This window comes from Eleutherodactylus coqui, chromosome 6 (assembly GCF_035609145.1).
Source record: "Eleutherodactylus coqui strain aEleCoq1 chromosome 6, aEleCoq1.hap1, whole genome shotgun sequence".
NCBI classification, from domain to species: Eukaryota; Metazoa; Chordata; class Amphibia; order Anura; family Eleutherodactylidae; genus Eleutherodactylus; species Eleutherodactylus coqui.
The window spans coordinates 119,001,818-119,019,507 of NC_089842.1; the positions used below are offsets into that span (position 1 = coordinate 119,001,818).

Consider the following 17,690-nt stretch of genomic DNA (forward strand, 5'->3'; position numbering starts at 1 on the left):
TTCATAGCCTTCTGCAAGGGTGACTACTTCTCAAGAATATGGTGAGTCCATTATGGTCTCCTGATTGCCAGGGATTTTTGTGACTCTAACAAAATGCATAGGGCAGTAATGATTTCTTAGAGGGTCTTATAGTGCATTAGACATAGGCCTGTGTTTTATATAAGATGTGTTGGATGGGATATGTTCGGCGCTCTCAGCCGTATGGAGAGGACCTGTGTAAACAAAGCACGCAGCTTCGGGCTCCGAGATCAGTAGTGAATCTACCACCATGTACCACCCTCACTGCCAGTAGTGAATCTACCACCATGTACCACCCTCACTGCCAGTAGTGAATCTACCACCATGTACCACCCTCACTGCCAGTAGTGAATCTACCACCATGTACCACCCTCACTGCCAGTAGTGAATCTACCACCATGGCAATCATCTGGACACTGCACATAAATATTATACTCTTAGAATGTTTGACACTTACATACTCTGTTCTCTTCTACTAGGTCCCATCAGGCTGTGCAGTCTGTCCTGTGGCAACCAACACATCTGGGCTTGTGACACCAGCGGAGTTGTATATTTCAGAGTGGGCACTCAGCCACTTAATCCAAGTATGATGCTTCCAGCATGGATCATGATTGAGCCCCCAATACAGGTACTAATGGGGTCTTTTGTTCTTTGTCCCCAGTCTACTGATCGAATGACTGTTAAAGAAACTGCTCCACACCTGATAATGGGTTGTGTGTGGTGTTACAGATTTGGCTCAGTTGAAGGCAAAGTAGCTGATCTGCAATACTGCAAACAACCTGCCGTCAGATGTGGGACTGTTTTGGAAGAAAGCATAAGACATGCATTCTTCCAGTAAGTTTGTTACACGAGACGAGCTGTCAGGCAAATAATGCGGACACTCGTCCCAGTGATGCTCGCTCCTGCGCTATTACATGGGAGCGAGTATCGCTCAAAGCGCTGCTGGAATCGAGGCGGAGCGGGCTGGGGAGAATTCTTGCCCTGCCCGCCTCCATTCAAAGTAAGCATGCAGTCGTTCAGTGTAAACAGCCATTGTTCACCTGAATGAGTGAAGAGCTACCATCCAGTCACTGCGTGCATCGTACAAATTCCTGCCGGACCCCGTGAGTTTGAACAGTTCTGAACTATAATCATCCCGTGTAAAAGGGACCTAATTAGAGGGTGAGATAAATGGTTCCCACAAACAACGACCACCACTTCTCAGATAAATACTAGTATGGCTGATGCTTGTGTTCCCTGGAATTCTCAGCTCAATGACTTTGAGGAGTCCAGGTGCCGTCGGCGGTTTACAGGGGAGAAATGCTATTGTGTAATAGCACCTTAGACAAACTTCTTCCACTCTCCTTCAGAAAATCACCCCTGTCTATGGGTTATGTGCAGTTTAGCAGCTCAGTCCCATTTACTTCAATAGAGCAGTCTGATCCATACCCCCAAAAACACAGGCGGTCCAGCGCATCATCGGGTGGGGGTTTAAGCACTGAGGGCTGTGATTGGCTGTAGCAGCATGTGTCATCTCAAAGAATTGCATCACAGGAAAGACCTGTAGCTACCGACGCCGGAAGATGCAAATACATAGCCGAGGGGAGTGTAAGATGACTTCTATTCTATCATGGGGAGCTTTTTTTTGTTTTCCTCAGACAACCCCTTTAAGTATTCCAACCTCCTTTTTTGTGTGTTTTGAACAGTTTGCATGTTTACAATGGAAATTAGATGTGTATATAACAAACGGATGAGGGAGAAATATGATTTGCCTTCAGGAGCTACAAGGCTGAGCCGACATCATTGCCTCCTAATGGTTAGAAGCCCATTGAAATAGTCTGAGAATCTGCACCCAGCTGCTAGCATACTTTCCACATGACCTCTTGCATCATACCTGATGTAATGCAGAGATCTAGAGAAGGCAGAACTGTGTATAAACAATGGTCCTTCCAGGGATGGCTGCTAAATATAACTGTAACCTCAAATGGTGTGAGCAGCAAAAGTTGCACTGCTGGGGATTCTTCCTACTTGCTCCAGCCTTCGCAACTATTAAAGGGATGCAAACGCCAAAAGTAATAGACAAAACAAAAAAACACTACTTGTCGCCTAAAGCCTTAGTAAATGGGAATGTTTTTGCTTATATGCAGGGCTGAAGTCTCTGACTTAGTCCTACTTTATACTGTTGCAAATACTCAGTGTATCCGTGTAAGGGACAACTGTAAGGGCTTGTTTATATAGGCGTATAGTGCCTGAGAGACTGGGATGCAGCACGCTTCAGACCGCACACAGACACGCATGCATGTGCTGATCTGCATGGACCCTTCACATGGCATGTCCTGTTCTCTGGCATAGCCTCATAGGCTATTATAGGTTTGTGTGCTGCCCATAAAATACACGGACCGCACATGGCCTGATTATATGCTGTGTGAAGAAATCCCTCTACCAAGAGTAATGTGCTGCTACTGTTATGTTGTACTTGCAGAGGATTGCCTAGATTTAGACATTGTTGTAAACAGGTTTAGATGAGGATTCCATTCACTGGCAGACAGCAGAAATTGTCATTTAAAATCTTTGTATTTCCAGTATAATATCAGACTTTTGTTTTTTGCAGCCAGTGGGGATCAATCTGATAAATGTTTTCTCCAGTCCAAATGACAATATGCTGTGGACACTGGATAACAAGTGCAATGTTTACGTAAGGATTGGCCTTACCGAGGAGATGCCCATTGGAGTAGACTGGGAACATGTACCTGGTAGGAACAGAGCCACACTCTTATGATGTGTTTAAAGACTTAGGACTTATTCCCATCTTATAATGTGATGGCATATCACTAGGATATGCTACCACTTTACTTACCCCACCAACCTTGACAATGAAGGCGCTGCGGCTGCATCCCATTCTACGTCTTACTCCATTGAAGCTGTGCTGCAGTGCCCCTTCGGGTGACCATGGCACCGCTGTGCAGACAAAGGGACAAAGTGTTACAACAGTGCTTCAGCCCCTTTATTCTTGGGATGGGTGAGGGTCCCAAATTTTGGGCCCCTACCAATCATAAGAGGATGACCTATTGCCAAGATATGCTATCATTTTATCAAATGTGAATACCTTTTTAATCCACTGTGATCAGTTATCTTAATGGGTATTTTTGCAGCGGGTATATTGTCATGCCTTATTGAAATGCATCTTATATAGTATCCCTGCAGTCCATGTTTCTGGGTCCTAGCAGTTGTAAATGGTAAGCCCACCGTTATAACCATTTATATTACTACTCCAGTGTACCTTAGGTACAAAAAAAGATAAGTTTGTAAATAGCCCAGGTTAGAAATTTCCTACTGTTTCATCTATTCAGCTCCTATGCACAGCTGTGTGTTGTCATGGTTACAGACTATTAGCAAACCCTTTTGTAGTTTGATCCTGCAGTCTTAGGCCGCATGCACACGGGTGGGTCAGATTCTGCATGCGGAATCCCGCAGTGGAGCGGATGGCTTCCATTGACTTCAATGGAAGCCAACTGTGCCGAATTCACAGGAAAATGGAGCATGCTGCGATTTTTCAGATGCGAGCAGAAACCGCAATTGGTTTCCGCTCGTGTGCAGGAAGAATCATTTTTGCACTGCATGCAATGGGCGGTATTTGCTGTGGAGTTCGGAGGCAGTCGCCCACTCTGGATTCCGCAGTTCAAATCCGCCTGTGTGCATTCACCCTAAATCCTCATTCACACGACCGCAGTGTTTAACCGGCCTGTGTGATCACAGCAGAGAGCCGGCTCTGGTAACTAGTGCACTGCGTATGATTGCATATCCCACGCACGCGGTCAGGCACAGAGTGACTTTGTCTTTTTTTTTTTTTTTTTTATTCCCTGCTCTGTTTCATAGCACTTTGCGTTTGTATAGCCGCCCATACACAATGTATTGCGTATGGAGAGTGTTGTATATGCAGCCCATCGCAAAACAATATGGCTCTCGCTGCATGCTATATAGAGCATGCTGTGATCTTTTTTTTTTCTCGTACATATCTACATGTAGTGTTCACACCCTAATGTGAATGTATCAATGAAGGTTCATGTACATACTTTGGCTCTATTTACGCATGTGACGCGGCCGTGCATCACGCACGTACTATGTGCCAAAATCACGGTCGTGTGAATGAGCCCTTGTGCTGCCTCCTCTTCGTGGTAACCTGCTGACAAATGCAAGAGAGGGACGGATGACTACATGATTTCTTTGGTCTGCGCAGGAGTTTTATACATAAAATGGTAGTGTTTTAAGACGGTTTGCAAAGTTGCTTAATTTCTTTTTAAATTTCAGATCCATTGAAACAATAAGAAAATCGGTCGTAAAGGAGTTCAAACCATTTATTGACGAGGGTTATCCTTCCTTTTGAATGGGGGGGGGGGGGGACTGCAAAATGTTATAAAATAACGAATAAAGCAATACTCCTCTCTCCAATCCCCCACCAGTGCAGAAGCTTCAGTGGTCCTTCTCTGCCTTTGTTTACAAGTGGCTGGGATGTGACTGCTGCAGCCAGTCGGGTTATGTGTCATACTGCTGGCATCACGGTTCCCATGGCTGGCGATGATGCCAGTAGTACAACATGTGACTGCTGAGGCCACCGCTTGGCTGCAGTTGTCCTGTGCTGGCTGCTTGTAAACAACGACTGGGACCACCAAAGCTGCTGTGCAGTATGAGATTGAGATGGAAGACTGGAGTAAGTATTGTGTTTGTTTATTTTATAACACTTGCTGTTGTTGTTGTTTTTGTTTTTTCCAAAATTGGTTAAGGCATTTTACATTTTTGTTTTTTGTCTCCACAGGTTTGCAGGCATGTCAGCTAGCAGTAAGTGCAAGAACTGTGTGGGCCCTGTGTCCAAATGGGGATATAGCAAGACGATATGGAATTACAGAAAAGAATGCAGCTGGGGACTACTGGAAGAAAATCCCAGGAAATGTGTCCTGGTTAACAGGTAACGGCACAGCAAGCGCTGCTTGTACGTAGCAGGTTGTACGCGTTTCACTACAGGCATTCGTTTATCTCACCACTTACTACTTAGCATTCTGCCAGAACTGGTTTCTTCATATAATTGTGTCTGCAGGATGATGTAGTTAAGGGGAACCTCATGTTTGGTGTAAACACCCTGGGGGACATGTGTGCAAATTACTGCGTGGTGACGAATGTCACTGCTAAAATGCTGGCTTTATTTAATGACGAGTGAAGTCCTGTAATAAGAAAGATGAATGAAGTTTATATACGGGGGAAGTTTGCTTTTAATCCTCTTAAAAATGTGGCTCTCGACCAACAATGTGTTAATTTTTTACCTAGCATTGTAATCCTGCCTGTGATAATGCTCTGTGGAGAAAACCTTTCATCAGTCATCAAGTGGCAAACTGTTATTAGGCTTCATTTTAGGCTACTGATCAGTGTGAAAACGGCAGGATTTTAGGATTATTATTATTTTTTTAAATAGAAGTTGCACATTTTTGCACACGGCTTTTCTGCACAATAATTTGCGACACCTCTTATTTTTATGCTGGCTCACCACTTTAGAAAAGTGTGTGTGGCTTAGTGGTAGGGGTTGGACCGCCAGTGGCATATCAGATTTACTATAGTTGACGCCAGGAGTTGGTGTTAATTATAGCTGAGCTTTATGCCAACTCTTAGTTTGTGTAGATTTCAGATGGAAGGCCCAACATTGTACCAAATGTATTAAGTGGCTTGTGCCTCTTAATCTATTTGATGCATTTTCTGATGGCAGGCTGCACATTAAGACCCGCATACAAAATGCTAATGTTAATGCATCTGCTACATTCATGAAAAAAGTATGGTGGCTGCCAACAGCCACAGCTAGGGGGAGTCTACTGCATACAATTTATACATTGAGTTCATTATCTATCTGCCCGTCTGTCTGCGATTCAGAGTTCTTTATGACAAAAATCAAGAAGTTAATGAACACATAGTTTTGGACCTAAAAATTTTATTTTTTTTTTTTTTGGAACTCTGGTAGCCAGTAAAACTTTCACATATCATGCACTGCCCACCCACTATTCACAAGAGGATCAAGTAAGAGTTCCATATTTTAGGCTGCATCACAGCTCTAGCTGCAATACAACCTGAGTGAGAGCTTGTGGAAACATACACAACAGTGAGGCCTCATGTCCACGGGCAAAATATGATTTAAAATCCGCAGCGGATCACCCCACATGCGGATCCGCATCCCATAGGGATTCATTGACCACCCGTGGGTAGATAAATACCCGCGGATGGTCAATAAAAGTTTTTTTTTGTTTTTAAATGGAGCATGAAAAAATCCGGACCATGCTCCATTTTCGTGCGGGTCTCCCGCAGGGACGGCTCCCGCAGGCTTCTATTGAAGCCTATGGAAGCCGTCCGGATCCGCGGGAGACCAAAATCAGAATATACTCACCTGCTCCGGATCTTTCCTTCTTCGCGGCTTCATCTTCTCTCCATCGTGGCCGGATCTTTTTTCTTCAGGCCGGCGCCGTGCCGTGCACATCCACTGGGCCGAAGAAAGAAGATCCGGCCGCGATGGAAAGAAGATGAAGCCGTGAAGAAGGGAAGATCCGGAGCGTGCGAGAGGTGAGTTAATTCTTATTTTCAGCGCTCATGTCTGCGGGGCAGGAGGGACCTGCTACGGATTCTCCATAGAGAATCCGTAGCGGGCCTGATTTTGCCCGTGGACATGAGGCCTGAGTGCTGCAGATATATGCAGGCCCAACTTCAACCTGCTCTACAGCTGCCATACCAGTGTCCTCTTAAAAACAAGATTATTGGCATTAATACGAGACCAAGAATGAACCTACCTACAGCCCAATATAGAACCATTAGTAGAACGGCTGTATTCCATTATTGGCACTTACTGAAGTGCCTCACTAAAAGTACATATGCAAAACAATCTTGGCAGAGAAAGGGTTAAAGCTTTTCATTTGCAATTTCATGTGTCGTCCTAGCCTCTCACTCAAAGCACAAATAACTCTTCATGTGACTCTTTCCAGCTTTTTTATATTCCCCTCTACCTTGATTTGTGCTTTATGTCCAGAAGCTGCATATTTATAGAAGTCCTACATCCTAAAACCTGTCTGTGGAGCCTGAAGAGACAGTCTGTTGTACAGCAGATAGGGCTTCCTGCGATCACTTTAGTACAAGTAGCTTCATGTAGTCACTAATGCAGGAAATCACATGGTTCTTCAGCAATTTGAGGAACCCACTAAAGAGGATGATGCATAGATTCCAGGTCTAATACTAATGAACCTCTGCATTGGCATCAAACTTTTAATCAGTCCATCTACTGATAACTTGTGGCTTCTTTTCAGTGACCCCTCAGGACGAGCTGTGGGGGGTGAGCAGCAGCGGGTCCCTCCTCCAGCGTCTGACGAAGACTTACAGCCACCATCCCAACATTCCAAAGTCCGACCACATCTTGGCGCAATCTGACTTTGAAGACGAATGGGAGGTAATCTGACCTGGTGCTGCTCAAGAACCAACTACTAATCTTGGTGGAGATAGTTCTTATGCTGCTAAAAGCCTGTGTTGTCCTTATTTAACACACTGAGCACTTTGCCTGGTCCGGAGCATTTCCACATTACTCCTTCCATGTCCTTGTTACAAAATCACAAACTGTGATATATAGTTACACTGAGCAGCTTGAATGAGGCTCTACATATCTGCTGTGATATTAACCACTTCCTTCAGCTGAATTATTAGATGATATATGTGCAAGGAGAGTCTGATATGGCTTACCTCCTATTGGACCTCTCTAACTCAGTGCTGAGTTTTTGGCAGGTGGTTTTGATTCTGCAGCGAATCTTAAACCACCAATGTCATTTTCCAAACTTCTTCACTTGAAATGTGACAACTTCTGTTGAGTTGCAGCATCTGTTTACTCATTCATGCAAGTGAAGTTGCTGCTTAAAGGGGTATCGCCATCATTTAATGTTATGGCATGGCAGGGTGTATTGCCATAGCATGATGATCTCTAGGGATTTGCCATATGGGACCCCCCATTGATCCAGGACTGGGGTCCCTTCAGTATTTATCCTGTACGGTAGAGCTCTCTGCCTCCAACTAAATGGTGCTATATAGTAGTTCCCAGCAGAGCAGGCAGCTGGCAGCGATACTGTGCAGGAAGAATTTGTAAAGGGGCCACAGCACTGGTTAATTGTAGGAATCCTGACCCCCAGTGATCGGTGAGTTCTAGCATATCTTAACAATATTCCATCACATAGTATTGGAGAGACCCTTTAAAGTCCGGGACTGTTATGTTGTTAGAAAACGGTTTACTTGTAACTACATGAATTTGACACTTGATTAAAAAAATATGAAGTAGATTAGAATTTGATATACAAAAAGACTAACCTCTCCCTCCTTCCCTTGACGCATCTTAAAGAGCGCCCCACACTAAAAAAAATAGTCCAAGTCATCCTCTTCTGTCACGCTGCTTCAGATGAATTTGTCCCAATCTTAGTTCTATCTGTTTCTGGGAAAGTTAGGTAGAAACCAATATGACCGCCCCTCCTTCCCCTTTAGGTTGTTACTCTGCTTTTTCGAAGCACTGAACGTCTAGTGTTATGGTGAGTGATATATCAATAGATAACTAGTAAGGCTCCCCGTTACCAAATTAGGGAGTCAAACCCCATGTTGGCTGTTTACCACCACAGGATCACTACACGACTGAACTGCATGACAACCCTTACAGCCGCTTGTATCACTTGTCACCCAGCTTTCCCAGAGGCAGATATGATTGTATGACGAGGATGGCCCAGGGACTGGTTTACAGATTTATCTGTTACTTTAGGCTCAGCCATGATCACAAGGTGTAACACTTGTGGATGTGCACATTCTTCTGCCATTTTATATGCAGTCACGACTTTTTATCTGTTGTTGCATCCCAATTCATTTAGTCAAACTATGTTGGGTTGTCACAAGCTCTTGAGTTTAGTGCCGTTCTTAGTCATATATAGCTGGCTAGCAGTGGTAAAAAAAAAAATATTGCACATCCATGGGTGTAGGAAGGGTTAATCCCCCCGCTAGAATGAATGTATCTGCACGTAATTCACTGGGCTTTATGAGCAGTATGCATTTTGTTACAGTGACCTCAAAATAATGCCTTTTTTTTCTTTACTTTGAATCTTGTGATGTATATTGTTACTTCTATAGAACTGTGGGGTAATAATGGAAACAAACTGCTAATTTATTATTTACAACGTGTCCGGCTTTACTCATTTCTACAGTTTCCTCTAACAGTCCTTTATTATTGTTGGTTAAATAAAACAATAAAGAGATTTTGTATGGTGTTCTTCCTTCTACTTGAGCTGGGACAGCGGGTTGTGCTCCCATGTGGGCCACTGGTTCCATCACAGACTGGGCTTTGGGGTAATTTCCAGGTAGTCCGCTTGCACAATCTGTTGCGAGTTTCACTTTTTTAAATGCAAAAGGTAAAACCTGCTGCAAGTATGCTTGAAAAGATGGAATCCGCATCACATATTCAGTGCGGCGAATTGACACATTGCAGAGGTAAATTCCGCACCGCATGTCAATTTCCAGGCATATTTTCTCTGCAACGTTTGAATGAAATTTTGGAAATCCCTAATTTACATTGCTGCTACTGGAAATGTTGGGGATTTTCTATACCAAAAGACGATTCAGAAAATGGCCGCCTGCACACGAGCGGAAATCCCGCCGCGGGATTTCCGCCGCTGAAAGTTTGCATAGGAGTGCATTAAAATACGCACTCCTATGCAGACGGCCGCGGTTTGGCCGCGCGAAATCTCGCGCGGCAAACAAACCGCGGCATGTCCTAATTTTCTGCGGGGCACACACTCACCCGGCCGCCGGCTCCGGTCTGCGCATGCGCCGGCTGCGCGGCAGCCGGCACATGAAAGAGCCGGGGCCGCCAGGCGCGGGTGAGTACGCGCTCATCCCTGCAGGTGCTCGGGTCGGATCGCGCGGCGAGAATTCTCGCTGCCGGATCCGACCCGCTCGTCTGCAAGCGGCCAATCTGCAGCAAATCCTCCCTGTGTAGACATAGCCTCAGCCTTTAATATGTGTTGGCCAAATCCTCTGTACAACGGTTATTTCTACAGTCCTCTTTGGCTTGGCCAAGTGTGCATGATTTGAATTGGGCAGAGGCCTAAGCTGCTGCCATACTTTTCTGCTGGTGGGCTGGCTAATCTCATGTGAAAACAAACATTGGGCATATTTAAAATCTAATACTCCGTACCCTTCTTTTCTTGTCCATTGCATTTGGGGGACATGGCCTAGGGTCATGGGTATAGCTACTGCCACTAGGAGGCAGATATTAAGTATAACAGCTATACCCCTCCTGCAAGCACCAAGCTAGCTATTCTTAGCTTAGTGTCCATAGGGGGCAAATCTCTCTTTTCAGCGGTCTTCAGTTGTATCTTCTTGACTCTGGGACAATAGGACTGGTATTAGACTTTTCTTGTTTAGCCCACTGAGGAGGGGGAACAGACTGGATTTAACCACTCTGTTGCCAACCTGACCCTCAGAAGACATGGAAACACTGTCAACATTGGCTTGATCTTGACCCACCAGCCATAGTGACCCCCACATTGGAGCACTCCCTTCTCAAAGGCAGGTGACCACTGGGGCGTACACTACTGGAGACATGGAGCTAGAATTCATATGGTGGAAAGGTAAGTATTCCTCTCTGCCGGAATAAGTATTTTAGCCCTTTAGCCCTTCCCCTGCTTCATTCATTGCATGGCTATTCTGGTGCAAGCAACCACTATGTCCCACTGACACGCTCACCACCACTATTCTGCCCGCAACTCCCCTCCGCCTCCTTTTGCATGTGGGCATAACTCTTTGGTAGGCAAGGGAACTCCACCCGCCCCCCTTCCTTTCTTCTGTGGCCCCCTGCTTATTTCATGGACACCGGATGATGGGTGGGCACAGCAGCTGGCTCCATTCTCTGTGCAGGAAGGGGGGTTTAAAAGACCTCTCCTTTTCCTCCATGTGCCCTCTGCTTGCTGCTCACTGCCACCAGCAGTGTTTTTCTTCACCGGCTACCTGGCTATTACAGCGGTGTTTACTACGATACAAACTGCGGTTGGGGATTAATACCAGGGCAGCGCAGTCCCCTTGCTCCTAGCATGGGGCTGTGTAGACTGCAGGAGTTTTTTTTTCTCCCGCAGATATCACAGGGACTGGGGTGTGGGAGCTGATAGCTGCAGAAATTCTCAATGCTCCCAGTCTGCAGGCCCTAATCTAGGCCCCAGCTGCAGCATGGTGGGGGCATTTCCGGTAGGGTGGGCCCATTCACCCTATTCATCCAATGGGGGCTAGGAGAGGGCTTCCAGCCGCCCTTCCAATCTCCTTTTTTGGTGCCAGCGTTCTCCGCTCTGATTGGTTCCCGGCCTCCTCTGTTTACAGATCCTTCCTCAGGTACTGTTTTGTCATTCTGACTGCACTAGCACATTGTTCTCTGCTGTGTTCTAGGACCAGTAGTGCACCTGCCTAGCTCCTCTTTAGGTGACTCATCAGCATACTGACTCTGCTTACACAACGGCTTAGGAATGGATAAGCGCTGCCTGTCGGTGAGCTCCCATCCTCCATTGCTCCTCCTGCAGTGGCAATAGGTGTAGGACCATTTAAGAACTCTCCACTGACTAGTACGCAGTTTTTGGCACCATGCCTGACTGATCCAGACAGAGCACAGCCTCCGCTTTGCCATCCGCTTGGATCACTACCAATTCACGCCCCTGCCATTAAGGTTTCCTAAGGTCTCTCAAGCCTTCACAAAGGTTCTGGCATCTGTGATGGCTCTCCTCCAAGGGGATAATGGCCATTTTGGTGAAAGTTTTAACTTGATCAAACACTTTGGACACACTCTGCCACTTTACGGAGTAGATCATAAATCACTCCAAATCCTGCTTCTCGCCATCTCAACAGCTGGTCTTTTTGGCTCTCTCATTTGACATGACACATGCCCTAGTTTGTCTCCCATCACAGTGCATTTCGTCACTGCATGAGAGTACTGGGGTTGATGGTCTCGTCGTTTTAAGGCTATCCCATTCGGACAGTTTCATGCATGGCCTCTCCGAGTGGGACAAATCCATAGATTCTCTTGGTTGAAATATCCAGCTACCTTAATAGCTTTAATGTGCTCATCTTGGCTGGCTAAACTCCCCTCAGATCAATTTGGGCAGGTTCTCAACACTGATACCAGCCTACCTAACTGGGGGTGGTGGTGCGGTGTTGTTTTTTAGTTTTCTGGGTCCCTCAGGCTTCAACAATGGATGGCCTAGTAATTCCTTGGAGCGAAATTTTTGGTTCCCGTACATCTCCCCTCCCTTTCCACTCTTCTCAAAGTCAAGCTGGTGGGCGTTCTGGTGATTCTCATTGTGCCAGACTAATGTTGCATGTGGTACACAGATCTTGTTGACCTGCTTGTTGACACACCATGTCCTCTCGGTCTTCAAGTAAATCTCCTACAAGGATGCCTCTTCCACCCAAGTTTGTCCATGCTTTGTTTAATGTTGTGGCAGTTGAAGCCGCAGTCCTGAAAACCTGTGGTTTTGCTGAACCCTCATTCAAACTATGATGAAAGCTAGAAAGTTATTCTCTTCCTGAGTTTATCATTCTGTCTGGAAGGTGCTCTTCCTCTGGTGCGAACAACATGACTTCCATCCTATGCGTTTTTCACTCTCTCGCCTTCTGTCTTTCCTCCAGGAAGGATTGGACATGGGCTTGGGCCTTAGTTCCCTGAAAGGTAAGGTATCGGCGTTGTCCATTCTTTTCCAACGGTAAGGAATGCAAAATGATTGTTTAAACTGTCCAGCTTTCAATCGTTTGGAAAGCTTGTCTTTGCGTGTAAAGCCCTATTTACATGCAACAATATTGCTTAAAATTTGCTCAAACAATGTCTTTTGAGCGATGATGGTAGCAGTTACACGCAACGATTGTTTACTTTTCGGCCGAACAATGATTTTTAGTTGCGCTTAAAATCTATTGTTCAGCTGGAGAGCTGATAGCAGGGACTGCACGCTGTGTTTCTCCACGGGAGCGCTGATTACATTGTATTCAGCTGCAGTCCCGCGTCTGAACAAAAAAGCTGTATGCAGAGAACAGACCAACTGCTGTTCTCTGCATATACAGCGTATGGAGGCTCATTTACATGCAAATGAACTTAATAAGCTACTAATCGCCATTAGTGCCCATTAGCAGCTTATGCAAAATGATCGTTCAAACTGTCAATCCTATCTTTTGAACGAATTTTGAGCGATCATCTTTGCATGTAAATGGAGCTTAAATGAGCCTTTTATTGTTCACCTTCTTGTAAGAGATACCTGAGCTACACGAAATACCTTTTCATGTGAGAATCGGTGTAAACAATCAGCCTTTTTAATGCTGATGAGGTACATTTCATTCAGGCATCTACACAACATATCATGCTGGTTGATGGTGTGGAGGTCTCCAGCCAGGCAATCACCATCGGTCTGTGCACTTAAATACCGGCCCCTCTTGCTAGATGGTGCTGCTCATCATACCTTAACATCCCTAACTTACCTGGGTGTTAGGATGCATGTTGTGCAGATCTGTGTCTTGTTCTGTCCGTCTCTGTCGTGGTCCAGTGGTTCAGTTTGGTTTTAATCTGTATTTCCCTTGTCTAAATTGTGTTTGATCTGTTTTGGTGTGTCTGAATTTACTTCCTATGTCTGTTCCACCCGTCAATGTTTGTTTGTTTTACCTGTCCATTGATAAGCAAACACTTGGGCCTAGTTTTGTTTGCTTGTCTGTCTGTCCTGTTGATGGTTTGCTGTCTTGTTTGTATTTGCTCTGTTCCTGCCTTTTACCATCTAGCGCAAGACAGTGGCCCTATGGATTCAGCATGAGGCTGTCCCTATCGCAATGATCATCCCGCTTGTAGACGGGGCTCCCGCTTTGCGGTTTTAGGTTTAGTGTTCGAGTAGGGACTCCCAAGACAACGAGGACCCTTGGCGTGGGCTTATGAGCTTATGTGTTTTGGATAAAGTACAATGCATTGGTTTGTACTTCTTAGCAATTCTATCTGCCTGTGTGTATTAGTTCATTGGTAAGTATTTGGCTGCCTGTTTTGTTGTTTGCATGCACGTTCAGTTTATGTTTTGGTGTCTGTCTGTGAGTGCAAATTCCTTCCAGTTCATCGTTCAGCCTTTTCTTGAGATTGCATTCATGTAGGTCGCAGTTCACAAGGCCTAAACAAACAGAACAGTCACACCATCTTATAGTCACAGTGAAGTAATTCGGTTGCTGTATGCTCTGTCCAACTCTGTTTACGGCAACTGCAGTATCTTCCACCCCTGTACGGTTTCTGGTCTGGATTTTAGCTGAAAACCTAGCGTGTAATGATCTAAGAAGATCCCTTCATAGGAATGTATTGCTTACTCTGTGTGCTGATGGATTCTATTATTGCCTCTTTAAATTACAAAAAGCTCATTAAACTATAAGCTCTGCCCTTTATACCTATTACACATAGCTAAAGTGTGTGTAACCACCTGGACTTCTTGACATAGTCATGCAAAGAGATGTATTAATTCGTATCTCTTGCTACTTATTACTTGTTTAGCTGTCATCCATCTGCTTCTACATCCCACCACAACTTTATCTATCTGCTGCAGGTCTTCAAACATGATGTCTTGAACACAGCAGCTTTCCCTACTCGCGCAAATGTGTAATGTGTTTTTTTCTGTTATCACACCCTGCTACAGTAGCATGATATTTGCATAAGAGGAAACTACTTAAAGTTAGCATAAAAGGGCATACTATTAGTACAAGCTGTGTACATGGTGTTATCGATTTCCTTCCCTATCAGTTTGTAGCATTTGGCTTTTGCTTCCAATCAATGCTTGGCTTTCAGCAGGATCCTGCCCCTTTTGTATGTAGCGTCCTGAACATCATCACGAGTGGACAGGTTATTGTTCCATCCAAATATTAGCACACTACTACGATCAGCATAGGGCTTCTTTTGCACGGGCGAATGATGACAGTTTATAGAATGGTAGAGTTGGAAGGGACCTCCAGGGTCATCAGGTCCAACTCCCTGCTCAGTGCAGGATCACTAAATCATCCCAGACAGATATTTGTCCAGCCTTTGTTTGAACATTTCCATTGAAGGAGAACTCGCCACCTCCTGTGGCAATCTGTTCCACTCATGATCACCCACACTGTCAGAAAGTTTTTTTCTAATATCTAATTTGTGTCTCTTCCCTTTCAGTTTCATCCCATTGCTTCTAGTCTTTACTTGTACAAATGAGAATAGGGCTGATCCCTCTGTACTGTGACAGCCCTTCAGATATTTGTAGACAGCTATTAAAGGGGTTGTCCCGCGCCCGAAACGGTGTTTTTTTTTTTTCAAACCCACCCCCCCCCCCCCCCCCCCCCCCCCCCCCCCCCCCCCCCCCCCCCCCCCCCCCCCCCCCGTTCGGAATAAAAAAAAAAACAGCACAGCGCTTACCTGAATCCCCGCGCTCCGGTGACTTCTATACTTACCGGTGAAGATGGCCGCCGGGATCTTCTTCCTCCGTGGACCGCAGCTCTTCTGTGCGGTCCATTGCCGATTCCAGCCTCCTGATTGGCTGGAATCGGCACGTGACGGGGCGGAGCTACACGGAGCCGGCATCCTGCACGAGAGGCTCCATTGAAGAAAGCAGAAGACCCGGACTGCGCAAGCGCGGCTAATTTGGCCATCGGAGGCCGAAAATTAGTCGGCACCATGGAGACGAGGACGCCAGCAACGGAGCAGGTAAGTGAAAAACTTTTGATAACTTCTGTATGGCTCATAATTAATGCACAATGTACATTACAAAGTGCATTAATATGGCCATACAGAAGTGTATAGACCCACTTGCTGCCGTGGGACAACCCCTTTAAGTCTCCTCTCAGCCTACTTTTTTGCAAGCTAAACATTCCCAGATTCTTTAACCGTTCCTCATAGGACATGATTTGCAGACCGCTCACCATCTTGGTAGCTCTTCTCTGAACTTGCTCCAGTTTGTCTGTCTTTTTTTTTTAAAGTGGGTTGTCCAAAACTGGACACAGTATTCCAGATGAGGTCTGACTAAGGAAGAGTAGAGGGGGATGATTATTTCACGTGATCTAGACTCTATGCTTCTCTTAATACATCCCAGAATTGTGTTTTCCTTTTTGGCTGCTGCATCACATTGTTGACTTTGTTGTTCTATTTCACATGTGCTGCTTCTTAGCCCAATTCCTCCCATTCTGTAGGTATGTTTCTTTTTTTTTTTTTTTCCATTTTTCTTGCCCAGATGTAGGACTTTGCATTTCTCCTTGTTAAATACCATTCTGTTAGTCGCTGCCCACTGTGCAAGCTTTTCTAGATCTTTTTGAATACTCTCCCTCACTGCTCTAGTGTTAGCTATCCCTCCTAGCTTTGTGTCGTCAGCAAATTTGATCAGTTTCCCATCAATTTCCTCCTCCAGATCATTTATAAAAATATTGAACAACACTGGGCCTAGGACAAAGCCTTGTGGTACCCCACTTGATACATTCTTCCACTTGGATGTGCAGCCATTCATGACGGCTCTTTGAGTGCGATCACTCTGCCAGTTGTGAATCCACCTAACAGTTGCCTTGTCAATCCCATATTTGATCATTTTTTCAATAAGTATGGTATGAAATACTTTGTTAAATGCTTTACTAAAGTCAAGAAATACTACATCCACCGCATTTTTCTGATCAACCCAGTCGGTGATTCTGTTGTAGAGTGAAATCAGATTCGTCTGGCATAACTTGTTTGTTACAAACTCATGCCGGCTCTGGTTAATTACTGTTTTTATCCAAGTACTTGTATACGTGCTGTTTAGAGATGAGCGAGCCTACTCGGTAAGGCAGTTACTCGAGCGAGCATCGCTCTTCTCAAGTATCTGCTTAGTGATCTGAGCAGGCTCAGGTGGGAGGCGGGGGGGGGGGGGCGGAGCGGGAAGAAGAGTGAGAGATCTCACACTCACCACCGCAGCCCACCTGTGCCTGCTCGAATCACTAAGCAGTTACTCGAGAAGAGCGATGCTCGCTCGAGTAACTGCCTTACCGAGTAGGCTCTCTCATCTCTAGTGCTGTTTAATAATTTGTTCAAAGACTTTTCCTGGTATAAAAGTCAGGCTCACAGGCCTGTAGTTTCCTGGATCCACCTTCTTCCCTTTTTTTGAAGATGGGGACAACATTTGACCTTTTCCAATCTTCTGGGACTTTTCCTGTTCTCCAGGAATTTAAAAAAATTATGGCGAGTGGTTCAGCAATGACTTCTCTTGCTTCCCTTAGTATCCTAGGATTTAATTCATCTGAACCTTGAGACTTGAATTTATTTAAGTTAGCTAAGTGTTCCCTCACCATCTCTCGGCTTATAGATATCCTGCATTCTTTTATTCCCTCAATAGCACGGGAAAGATCAGTTGATGTTACATTTACTTTCTGAGAGAAAACAGATAAAAATAGGAATTTAAAAGTTTGCCTTCTCAACATCATTCTTAACCAATTCACCATTTTTATCTATTAAGCATCCAATAGCATCTTTGACTTTTCTTTTAACATATCCCCCAAACCCCTTTTTTTTTTTTTATTGCTTTTGGCCAGTGTTGCAAGCCTCAATTCATTATTAGCTTTATTTTTTCTTACACTTGCCCTACAGTTTCCGCAGAATGCATTATAATCTTCTTTAG

At 45.0% G+C, this 17,690-nt stretch overlaps 1 protein-coding gene across 1 annotated transcript in view; it reads left to right on the forward strand.

The window, feature by feature from the left end:
• Nucleotides 1-9,293, forward strand: part of TECPR2 (tectonin beta-propeller repeat containing 2) — a 56,431-nt gene extending 47,138 nt beyond the window's left edge. Inside the window, exons 17-20 of the mRNA XM_066607479.1 lie at nucleotides 498-646; nucleotides 2,609-2,750; nucleotides 4,811-4,960; nucleotides 7,326-9,293. Of these exons, the coding sequence (XP_066463576.1) occupies nucleotides 498-646; nucleotides 2,609-2,750; nucleotides 4,811-4,960; nucleotides 7,326-7,474 (590 nt within the window). The 3' untranslated portion in view covers nucleotides 7,475-9,293. The remainder of the gene's footprint in view (nucleotides 1-497; nucleotides 647-2,608; nucleotides 2,751-4,810; nucleotides 4,961-7,325) is intronic.
• Nucleotides 9,294-17,690: the final 8,397 nt, after the last annotated feature.